Below are 12,850 nucleotides of genomic sequence, written 5' to 3'. Positions count from 1 at the left end.
CTACAGTCACTGACATCTAGCCACGCAGTTATGAGGGCATGTCCTAAATCACCGAGTACAGAAGAATATCAGACTTCCTATGTAAATATGAGTAAACTTGTTCCTTAATCTTTACTGGAGGTATTATGCATTATTTGATTGATAACTAGGAGAAGCTCCTGCCCCAGGCAGGCTGGTGACTTGGTTCAGCGGTCCGCGCTTTCCCACTGGCATCACGAATGGGCGGCCGTAAGAGGTGTGTGAGTGCAGACTGCATTAGCATTTTTGTGGTTGATATATGAAGTTTCTTATTTAAATACTGAGATGGTTACTCTTATCGATTTACCAAACAAACAGCATACCCCAGCATCTGATCCCTTTAAGCCACGGCTAGATTTTGTCAATCAAGCCTGTTGGGACCTCTGGCACACAAATGACAAATCACGGTGTTACTAGAACTATTGACACACATTTTTAATACATAACTACTGTTGTTATATATAATCAGAGCTGATAGAGTTCAGCATAAAAGGGTATTTTAAAGTGCCAATAAAACCACTTAGCTTTTACAACACACTGCGTTTACTCCATTCCCCCCCTCCCTCCAAAAAAGCTTTTCTTTTGAACTAAGCAATTTATATATTGGGTCGGTGTTATAAAGTAGGTATTTATAGCAGATTTCAATTGAGTGGAAGCTGGAATAAAGGCAACTTGCTTTTAAATGCAGCACGGAGGCAACTTAGCATTGATAAGATTATCAGCTGTTTGTACACAGAAGATGATGTGGTCACTGAGGGGCCTCACATTCTCTTTCTGTAACTGTAACCCCAATTATTTGCTCTTCTAACAAACCATTTATACTTCAATTTTTCTTAAACTCATTCAATGTCAACTGAGCAACTTGTTCAATGATTAGGAACTGAACTAAAGAATTTAGTTGATAGCACCACACTGTCTTCTTAATTTAATCCTTTTCTTTCCAAAAAACACAATAAATGCATCAGCAGGTTAGTGATAAAAGCAACTCTAAGCTGCATTATCACAATAAGATGATCACATATGCAGACAGTTGGCCATAACTTGTGCTTTGTTATGCTTCAGGGTTGCATTTACCTTGGAAATCAGTTTGGTATTGACGGCATAACTCATCAGTGATGCTAACTAGCCCCTTACTGCCAAAGTGCTCTCAATTACCATAGTGCTACCTTCTTCCTTCAGACAAGCTAGCTCTAAGAAGCAGGAGGGGTCACAAAAAATTACTGAACACTCAGATTTTTACCAAGCATGAATAAAGAAATTTATATACAATGTTTAAATGGACCATCTTTAAAGTTAAAAGGAATAGGAATTAAGTTTTTGGGAAGTCCCCTTCAAAGGAATTTATTTTGTAATTCTTTCCAATAATAAGAATGCAGAAGCAAAGAGAGCAAAATTTTTACGTTTATGGTACAGTCCTTATGTCTAAATATGAACTAAAATAATGATAGTCTTTGTGATTTAAAGAAATTAACTTTCCTTTGGAAGTCTGGAAAATGCTGGACAGTGTCTAACTTATTTTTGAGTGTTCGGACACTTGAGGACTATGCAGGAGAAAAACAGCAGTGAGTGTCTGTGGCTCAGTTTCCACGGCAACAAAGATTAAAAACAAGAAAAAGGCACCTACTCCTGATTGTTAAGATGTTTTTGGAGATGAGGAATTCCTTGTCTACCTTTTCTCCCATGGGCTGTGGAAGCACAGCGCAGGGACCAGCACCACTCACGCTGATGTTTAGCAGTGGTCAGCAGCTCAGTCTGATCACAGATTACAGTTCCTCTGCGACATACCTGAGGACGAGACAGAGAAGTAGCACCGCTCACTGACCACAGTTTCAGAGCATTTGTTTCATGTAAGCCTGAGGAACTGATGGCGAGGTTGGCGAACGGGGACAGAGGAGCGGTTGCATCTGTAACACTGCAAGCAGTTCCTGTGGGCCAAGGACTCATCGCTGATTCACACAATCAAACAGCACAAAAACACACTTAGCCATCGCTATGTAAGGAGTCCTGAAGCACAGCAGAAATTAAACTAGATGGTAATGAAGCAAGAAACTTGAGTTACTTCTGGACAACCTTTTATTTCAGTAGTTTTCTGTTGTGAAGAGCCTTACCCCAGCAGTCCTGCTAATAGGATGGCATTAACCACTTGCTCCATCCTGGATGGCTGCTTTTCTCTCTCAGTGTGGTGTGGTTGGCACGTCAATATGTCTTGGCCAGTGACTGGGAGAGTCCTGAGCAGTTCAGACAATGAAGCCAACAAAGACGCTAATTGTGATCTGCTGAGAATGTGTAAGGAAATGGTAAAAGGCAAAATGGCAATGGCAAAGCCCAAAGAAGGGCTACTTCTGCAGGGTCCTCCAGGCTGCTGCAATTGGGTCATTCTACAGCAAAGACAACCAGCACATGACTGCAGAAGGAGCCCTCAGCTATGCAATCCTCAACGTCCTTTTGGTGCCTCAGCTGTTTCCAAGACGAATGTCAGGTGGAAGCCCATATCCCCTCCACTATGCTGAAATCCCAGCCAGCTCATAGAACGGATGGGGCAGTCGGCATGATGCCAGGGAACCAGGCTTCAGCCATCCTCATTAGCTTTATCTTCATGCCACTGTGGTGATTCTTATAAGGTCTGTGAAAACGCAGACCTTCACCCATCCAAGCTCCTGGTCCCGTCTCCAAAAGGTGGAAGCACCCCAGTCTCAGCGGGAGCCGCAGCACCTCTCCCATGTCGCAGCAAACCGGTGGCCGACCAACGCGCCTTCCCACGCCGATGGCACCTGGCCTTGCCACCAGATTTGGCTGCAAATGTGAACTTGGTTTTCCAGAGAACTTCTCTGCTGTAGCTCCATCAAAAGACTGGCTTTACCCGGGTGCCTTCAGTGCTTTGAACTTTACTCCTGAATCCCAATGAAGCACAAATGGGAGCCATTGACACTGTACTGAACTCTTAAGGCTGACACGCTATTTAGCAACTTATTAATGTCTGATCTTTTGAGGAAAGTTTTCACTCACCCTCCACTCTAAAGAGCTTTGTCAAACTGTAACCATTTTAATTTCACTACAATTGCCCCTAGAGGAGCTGGTGAAAGTTATACCAGCTGTACATTTATTTTACTGTTTTTACCTCCCTTTTTTTCTGATCATCAGTCTGTCAAGGCTATCAAGATTTACATTTAAATGTAAAACTGGACTGTCCACCAAATAGCCTTTGAAGCTATTAGCTGTGAAAGATAATCAATTGGGAATGGGCCCCTGCAGAGCACTTTTCAAGCAGAGTCATCACCAAAAAGCAATTTTGCTGGCAGGCTTTTTTTTTTTTTAAGGAAAAAAAAAATCATGGCCATCCCTATCCAATTAAAGTTCTATCAGTGGCTGTTCTACAGGTTTTTACAACAAAAGCAAAATTTAACATTGTCCTGGCAAATTGATTAGCATGATAAATTCTGAACTTTTTAGGAGGGATTAAGAAGCAAGGTTTGGCAACATTTTCATAACCCTCCAGCAACTGTATGTATGTACAGAAACAGAATGATCCAGTATACCTGAAGTTGAGGAAAAGTGCTACTATTTAAGATAAGAAGCCTTACATCAGTCTTGTAAAAAATTTTAAAAAAGGTACATTTTTATCACCTCTTTAGCATTACAACTTTAACACGGCATCTTACATTGCTGTTTTTCTAAAATTGTGTCACCATTTACAGTCCCTTTCCTTTATTAGAATAAACCAGCATGTTTCACAAAGAAATGTAATCTATTAATTATGACTGCTATGCATTATGCAGTTTAGCTTTATGCATTCCTGTTCTTTCAAATTTTCCTTTAGGCCATCATGAGATGTGACTATCTCCAGTATCTATCTAGGTATTTGCATCTCGCTCATCACTGAGGTATCCAAGTTATTCTCATCCTCACAATATACTTCTGAGGTGCACATCACCTTCTCCAGGTGGGGAATTCAGCAGCAGTACTCCAGTGAAAATACACACTACTAATATAACGTTGAAATATGGCCAGCAACAGCAAGTGGAGACACACTTCAGCAGTATGAAGTTGTGATCTGTGTTAAGAAAAGCAGGGATGGGTAGTTTCGTTCAGACACCATCATTTAAAAGGTGCAAATACAAGGACCAGGTAGCACAGGGTGGTGGCTGAGGGCTGGGAGACCCAGGAGGAGCACAGCTGAATTGCTCTGCCTCCCCTGGGCCAGGAGTTCCCCGTCTAAATACGCTTCCACCCTGTGAACAAAAGAAAAATTATAGAAAACTGTCTGAACAGCTCTGGCCAACAGGAACACGCAGCCTGGCTGCGACACAGGGCCAGCCTTTTTTCCAAATGCTGCCTATACCAATAGCACAAAGATTTTAACAGCGCTCCATTTTGAAAGTTATCAATGGGAAACTCAGGCTGAAAACGTTTGAGGTTCCTCCAAGCTTTGTTCTAGGTGTCTGTCACAACAGGTTTGATGAACTGAAGGACATTCATGGCACAACTTGTTTCACCCAGGAGCACAAGGCGGCATAAATGCAGCCTTATATCCTTAAACAAAAACAAAAAAACCAAAACATCAAACCCAAACCAAGAAACCAAAAAACTCTACAGGTCCTCAGACCATTATTTCCAGATATTGTTCAACTTTTACCTACAAAACTCACCCACTCTTATCACTAACCAAGAGACCTTTTGCTCTCAGACATTAAAGTTTACATGAGGTCTAAAACTAGGAACTTGAGAGATCCCCACAGCAGCTCTGCCAATGCTGAATCTGTAACAACCATACATACTTCCTGTGTCTTGTTCTGAAAACCCAACTTCCAAAGCTTATGGAATAAGTTATCTGATATCACATTCCCGGAATTCAGTGGCATTACAGCAGCAGACCCTGAACATAATGTTATTTGTTACTTTAATGGTGGATAGCATGAAAAACCCAACTTTGCTTTGTCATGGACTTTTTTTAACTTCCCTACAACACTGCGAAGTCTCCAAAGGATAAAAGACAGCCACGTAACCAAATACTGTATGTTTTATGAGTCCTTCTCGGTGTCTAGCAACTGGAATAAAGACAAAGGCAGAACTGGATACCTGAGAGAAAAGAGCGCTTTTCCTGCAACAGACTTTTGATTCACAGTGATACCTGAGACAGTATTTCCTCAGGTCTCTATAGAAACCTTTATAACCTTATGAAAGGTCACTGGGATAAGTGACAGGAGACATCAGTTTCTCTTAACAATATTGGCTTCTCGTCTTAAAATTTAAATAACAAGGCTAAAGATTTTCCAACTAGAGATGTAAAAGGCCATTAGAGTATCCAGTCAATATTCCTGAAATTATAGGATGGAAGCCTTGCCATTGAGGAAACAGCAAATATTTTTAGACACCAGAGCATCACATTGGAAGAAGGATAACTGCCTGTATTTTGACTGTAAACACAAGTAAATAAATGAAGAATCAGAAAAACAGAATAAAATAAGAATATCTAAAAAAGAAGCCTTTCCCCAGTTGTTTGTAATCTAGAGAAAAATGTCTTGGCATGCTTCTAACATTTTAAAGAACAATTTAAATCCCCACAATAGGAGGTACTTTCCAGTGCAGTCAGATTGTAATAGCAATGATAGCTCTGCCAGAATGATTGGGAAATATTCTAATTTTGTAATTGCAAATCCCATGTGTATTCAATGTAAGTTTGGGTTTCCCCCACATCCCAAAGGAGCTAGTTTTGGGCCGAGTTCTGCTTGCTTTTAGGACTCATGTGAGGACTTGATCCCATTCACCAATCCAGGAGTGCTTCCTGGTGCATCTGCATATCCAGTAACCCCCCCTGTGCACAGGACAAATTGATCTTGGTTTTGAGCAGGAATCGGCCATTTTGATGCAAATGACAGTTAAAGTGTTTATGAAAACCCCATAAAAGATGCTAGCAATGCTGACAGAGGCTTAATCCAGAGTGCTGCCAGACCACGCAGATAACCGCACACCAACACGCAATTAAAGGTGTTAAAGACAAATTTTTCCTTGAACTTTAGATTTTTTTTTTTTCCCCTGCTGCATGTTTCTACCTCACAGAGAGAAAAGTGGTAGGTCTTGAAGAGGATAAGCCTCTGTTCATGTGATGCTTGGGTCTGTTTTTAAAAAGCAGTACCAGGGAGTAACAACATCAAAAAAAGGTTGGGAAGGACTCAAGAGCGGGGGGATGGCTTTATTTGAAATGCATACATGCCACGCACCACCGCTTGCTTAGTGCTACGGCCACCGTTCTTGCTCCGTTTAACCTGATTTCTTCAAGCAGCACAGAGCTTGGTGTTCACAGAACAGCCCAACACCGCACGCTCTAACTGGCAAACGGGACTCCGCAAGAAAAAAAAATGTGTAAAAAGCAGGAAACTGCTAGGAGCAAAACCTGCAATGAGTGCATCGAGGGGAGCTAACTGTGGAATATTGAGTTTTACATGGTCCTCTCAGAGCCAGCTCAGCGCAGTGTAAACACCATCCGTTTTGTAACAAGCCAGCTAAGCGAGACGCGCTCCCTCGGTGCCACACAGGCACCACGGGGCTCAGTCCCACCCAGGGAGGGCTTGGACATCCCCAGGCAAGAACAAAATCCATCCAAGTATTTTCTCCTGGAAAGAGACAACTTGCTGCAGAGCAGAGGCTAGGGCAGAGCTCTAGGAAGGTGTATGATTTATCTACCTCGTGCTCCAGAGCAAGGAGACACTCGTTACGAATGACCATGCTCTCTCAGGGGACAGTTGTTGATAAGATGAAAAACATATTAAATGAATATCAGAGATTAAAACTGCTTCTGCCAGCTCCAAAGACCGCTACTGCCACACACAGAAACAGAGCGACAATACTGGAACAGAAAGTTAAAAAGATTCCCCACATTAGCCATGGTTATCAGTTTTTGGTGTTCTCTGGGGTGGAGGAAAGAAGTCTCTAGGTTGTTCACTTAAACATAATGCAATCAGCTAAACAATGTTGAAGAAGCAGCCCTAAGCCTTGGCTATTCATTCACACCATTTTGTTATCTTTCCTGTTTATCTTACAGGCACACAGAGGACCAGCATGGAGGTTAGTCTTTACAATATAAGTCTACTGGTTTCCTATTTTAGAAGGTAAACAAGGCTTTTTGTGAAGCTGAAATGCAGATAACAGAGCTGTGTAACGTTAAGTGTGACATCAGATTGAACATGAGATTCCTGGACGTGGGGGTGCATCCCCTGGGTGCAGGTCTGTTGGCCAAGTGCAAACAGAGGTAAATGGCAATTCAAACCATCAGCTTCGGCAAAACCTCTCATTTTGTGTCATTCTTGCATTGCATGCCAATTCTGCAGCTGCAAACTACCTACAGATTAAAATAAATTAACAGGGAGTCACAAATGATCGGTTTAACGTAAACTGGGAGATTACATTCTGGCCATAAAGCTGTATCGCAGCATTTTAACACAAGAAAATATTGGACTTAAAAGATTTATTTTTGCTTTTTATCTTAAATGAAAGTAAGAGTTTTATGCTAAGCTTTGTGTAAATTCTCATACAAGTAGATTTTGAGATGTTTTTACCCGGGAGAGCTAAAAGCAGGGAACTGTTTAACAAGAAACAGATCACTGAGCAGAACAGACCCCACGCAGAAGTTTATCTGGTTCTCCGGCACCACCTATAGATCATACCAAACACTTCACCCTCACGAAACCCCGCTCGCAGAGCTCCTTTATACCAACGAGTATATGAAAGTTAATGTTGCTTTTCAATTGCCAAATTGCAGTCCATTTGCACTCACAAGTCTTCGGGCTCGGTACGATCTTCTGCACCCGAGAGCTTGCCAATCACCAGCTAGTCCACCTACCTCCAAAATTTTATCTCAAAATAGAGCACCATGCCTTTTGTAGTGACACAGAGCCACCAGCTCTAACCCCAGAGCAGCACACGTCCACCAGCTCTTGCCCCATGGCCCAGGCAGAAGTTTCTTGTCCAGCTGGAGCACTTGGAAAGCTCCATCACTGGGGACTCCTGACATGCAAGCTCCTCGGTTGGGATACTTGAATTCTGTGCCCACGCAGCTTGTAATAATGAAAACGTAATTAACCTTCAGATCACCAGGCTTCATAAAATTCCAGCAGGAAATACTGGGAAGATGGCTTGTGAGCAAGCAGATACAGAGGCAGACTTACCAGTGAGAAAACAAAGCATGTGATGGCAGATCCACTTAGATTCTTTTGTCTTACAATAAAGGAAAATATATAGTAACTGGTATTAAAACTTGGATCACCAGTGGACTAGTTAACCCTGTTCAAAGGCATAGCACAAGTGGTGAAAGCTGAGGGTATTTTAAAAGATATTTCTATCACCATTTGTGTCCCTCCATATCACAGTTACTACAAAAGGAGTTGGCAAAAATTTCCCTCCTGCTCCATCTCTGTTTTGATGTTGGTTGTTGTTCACCACGTACTTTGCTACGCTGGTACAGTGCTGTAAACCAGACTACTGAGATGACCTGAAGGAGCCTCCCTCCCTCTCCAGGTCAAACAGACTTGGACTCCAACTGCTGCGAGCCTTCCCCAAACTTGCTCTCTTGCAGCCCATCAGCACATGCCACAGCCTGGGCAGCTCAGCCCTGCCCGGCACTTGGCGCTCCTGGGGAAGCATCTCCCCTCCGGCAACGCTAGCGCTGCACACAGTCTACAAACTCTGTAAGCTGAGTAAAAAATGTGTATTTACTGTTACAGGACTGGAAGGGCCTCATCTTTCACTACTGTTTAAATAACTATTGGCCCAGTGCACAGAAACACTGTACACAGCCTGATGGCACACATCATGCACATAGGTACATGTACATCTGGAGGTGGGTTAATAGTGAAGAATTGCTACTATGTCACACATTTTAATGCAAAGATTACAAAGTGTTTGATCTATGTTGCTCCAGTGATCATTTACTACCCGGATATCAGGGCCCACATATAATAAGATCAAGCACTTACCTGTGATGCCTTTTATCTTCCGAGTGCTTTACCAGTACCAGGTCTGTGCTGTAAGCACAGTAATGAAACGTGACTGGAGAGCCACAAAACAGCAACGCCAGCGTTAAAATTCAAAGTATCTAGGCATTCAATCTATTGTTCTCAATGAATGTTTTGCAGCAACCCAATGTAGTAAAAACCTCTCGCCTACTTCTGATTTATATAAAAATAGGTGTGCTCGGTGACTTGGAACCGGGTCTTGTCAGCTCCTTCAATCACCTATCTGTCGGGAAGAGATAATTAACAGGTGACAAACCTGTATCATCAGAAAAGTTGGAGAACAAGCGTAGGAAATAATAAACCCTGAAATACAACTGTCAGTGAACTCAGAACTTTTACTGCGTATTTCACATCAGCATGGGGCTAGGAAACAAGTCTTTAATAGTGCCTTTTTAAATAAGCATTTATGAAGTTTCCCCCATGTAACTGAGTGTGGTCGTTTCTGACACCCACAAGTGTCAGACGCACTGGCAGACAGCTCAAATCAAACCCCAGATTTTAAAAACAATATTCTTAGGAAGGGTTTCATTGTTTTAAAAGAACATTAATTTAGAAACAAGGATTAGGAAGGTAGAAGAGAGACAGATCATCAAAAATACTATTTTCCATAAATAATGAAGATGACGACACTGGAGCGTTCGAGTTCAAATCACCCTTATTTCAACAAAAACAAAAGGTCTCATTTTCAAGAATATCCTGAACAACTGTACTTGTGAGTTATGACTGCGTTTTCCTACTCCTCATTGGGCAGCAGGAAGCCTTACGCTGTACACAGAGCACGTGCTACGCATCGGGAAGGAGCAGGGAGCACCCTCACATACACAAACGCCGTACAAGCTAAAAATTTCAAACACGAGGCCTATTCAGAAAGTGGCCCTGATTATATAACCACCCTAAGTTTTCCAAGCATGTTTCTAGCACATAAAGCAATCATTCAATGTCTCCCACTACCAAATTTATCTTGACTTTGATTCCCCAAGAGGGAATCTCAGAGCTTGTTTTGGTAACAGTCTCTCCTCAGTCTTCATGTATGCTAACTGTCCTTGGGATGCTGTCAGGATTTGAAGTGATCTCTGATTTTTGCAGATCCAGCACCTACAGAGCTGTCTATTTTCCCGAGTTGAGAGTCTGCTCTTTAACTAGATAATTTGGTAGTGAAGATATTACCAGCTACCACAACAAGAATGCTCACCAGATAGGACTATTTCACTCATTATAGATGTGTGCATCGTGTAATGGTGAATTACTACCTCACCGTAATCCAATCTGAACTTATGCTAGAGTTTCAGACCTTGGATTAGAATTCATGGGGTTTTTTATTTTAAATGGAATTTTAAATTCCCTAATTCAATCTTTTCCTTTTTCCCCTTTAACTTGGAAAGTACAGAGCCAAGATGCAATGCACTTTTACCACCCGTGCAACTCCAAACAGGCAGCATCAAAATGAAAACAAAATTTAAGTAGTGTTTGTAAAAAATATATTTGCAGTTTTGTCCTTTAAAACACAGTTGCTTCTGACAGAGATCGCTGTGCCATATATATAATTTGCAATAGCATTCTCACTAACAAAGTTACATTATTACTGATGGACGGGCAAAATTATTCGGTTTTCCAAAAATGATCACCTGATCTTCTGTGTAAACACTTCCAGATTAACGGATATGCCAGATGCTAGCAACTTCTACAGACATTAAGGAACAGCCCCCTTAAACTTTACTAGGGCTGCATTAGACCCAGTAGTAGACATTTCCTACAGATCAACAATCAGCCAGGTACAGTTAGTGCATACATAGCATGTAACGGAAACAGACTGCCTAAAAACATAACTTCAGAGCAGCTTGGACTATTACTTTTCATGTGTGTGTGAAAGAGCAAGTCTGCTGTGAAGGTCATTCATCGTAAGGTGAGGTTTCCTTATTTTAGCCAGCACAAATACCAGAATCACATACAAGATGTATGTATCCATGTACAGACAAGTAAAATGTGGAAGGTATTTGGCTTTGCAGGACAAATCCTGCATTCACTTATGTCATATGCATTTCTGCTGAATTCAGCACTGCTTCTGAGAGTGAAATTTGTTCAGTAATAGCACTCTGCGACTAATCTGGTATGGAGTCTGCTGGACACAGCAAAGCTGCATGGGCTCCACTCTGAATGATAGAATAGGTCTGCTTAGGGGCCTCTGTGTGAGAGGATGAAGAAAATATAGGAGGAGGGGGAGCTGAAGTGGACACTGTTATGCTCTGACCTCCATCACTAACCACAGTCACTTCTGTTGCTCCTTCCTGTATCAAAGCATTAAGGCCTTCCAAGTCGGAGCAGCTGATTCCAGAGCCGGTGATGAAAGCCTGGTTTGCTGAAGCCTCATGACCGCTGACAGGAGCCGCAGGAAGCAGGAATCAGAGTCTGATGTAAAGTGCTTCCATCACTTTGGTCATGGGTCGTGAGGAGAACTGCTGGTTGTGCCACAGGCCCTGCTTCGCTTTGAGAGATGGGCGGCGGAGGGGGTGCCAACAGACTGACTTGGCCCAGCAGCTGCAAGCGGCTGTTGGCCGAGAGGTCTTCCTGATTCTGGCTAACTAACGTAGGAGGCACGACATTCACTGACGCAGCTTGAACGATACTGTTAGTCTGAGGGACCTGGTGACCCACAATGATCTTGACCCTTCCCTCATTGTACGGAGAAACCTGAGCAGCCTGAAGTGGGACCTGGAGATGACTGACAGTAATTGGGGCACTGGTCTGCCGACTGGGATCCATCTGGAGCTGTAGAACAGCCAGTTCATTATTTTTAGATCCATTATACATACTGTGCTGCTTCTTATGACTCCTTAGAGAGTCTTCTCGGACAAAGGAAGCATCACACAGGTCACACTTAAATGCTTTCTTGGCATCCAATCTGGCCACCTGCCTGGAGCCACCTTGCTTTGGCCTGTCTCCTTCCTTCTTCTCCACAGTTTGCTTCTTGGTCTTGACTTTGTCGCCATGAGCTTTCCTCACATGAGTTGTCAGGTTGCTCCGCTGCTTGGTATCAAAGCTGCAGAATTCACATTTGAAGGGACGATCTTTGCAGTGAATTCGCTCGTGCACTTTCAGAGCTGCCTTGTTGGAGCAAGAGTAGTTGCACTCTGAGCACTTCACTGGCTGCTCGGGCTGATGAGTTCTTATGTGGTGCCGAAGGCTTGTTTTATTTCCACACTGAAATTCACACTCTGGACACTTGAGAGTATTTTCCATGCTGTGCTTGATACGAATATGTGATTTCAAGTTTCCTTTCATGGCACACCGGACCTCACAGAACTCACATTTGTAAGGTTTCTCACCAGAATGCACACGCAAGTGCCTCTTCAAGTCTGAGTTGATTTTAAATTTAGCAGGACACATCTGACACTGGAAAGGAGCATCTCCTGTCAACAAAAAACACACAGATGGAACACCAAGATCCACTGCAGAGACCCATGCTATACTGAGTGATGTACAGCTGACTTGTTCTAGATACCTGTAACCTACCAACATATCTTCACCTTGAAAAGGAGAGAACTTTAATGGCACAGTGTTTATCACCTTGCCTCGCATATCTGTGTGTAAACTCTCCATGAGCATGCCTGCCCACATCTGTTGCTTTTTTATGTCTGCATCTTAGATATTCTCCATCTATAGCTCACTTTGTGTGCAGAACTGTTCAGTGTGCTCCAGAGAAGCAACTCAGGTTTCTCATCGTCCCTCTAGCAACAGTGTCTCTCAACTAGAGTCTAAAATTAGTACAAATAAACACTAACTTCAACAGCTGCTCTATTTTTGAAGTCTAAGAAAACAACATAAAC

General features: G+C 42.6%; 1 protein-coding gene across 1 annotated transcript; it reads right to left on the bottom strand.

Moving 5' to 3' along the window:
• Positions 1-10,974: 10,974 nt before the first annotated feature.
• On the bottom strand, positions 10,975-12,431 carry LOC104504582 (zinc finger protein 64 homolog, isoforms 1 and 2-like). The gene is given in 2 exon segments (XM_010151883.1): positions 10,975-11,398; positions 11,400-12,431. Coding segments are annotated over 2 exon segments (1,284 nt in total). The 5' UTR covers positions 12,411-12,431; the 3' UTR covers positions 10,975-11,125.
• Positions 12,432-12,850: the final 419 nt, after the last annotated feature.

Source organism: Eurypyga helias, unplaced genomic scaffold (assembly GCF_000690775.1).
Source record: "Eurypyga helias isolate BGI_N326 unplaced genomic scaffold, ASM69077v1 scaffold19675, whole genome shotgun sequence".
Classification (NCBI taxonomy): Eukaryota; Metazoa; Chordata; class Aves; order Eurypygiformes; family Eurypygidae; genus Eurypyga; species Eurypyga helias.
This window is presented reverse-complemented; position numbering and strand designations above follow the sequence as displayed.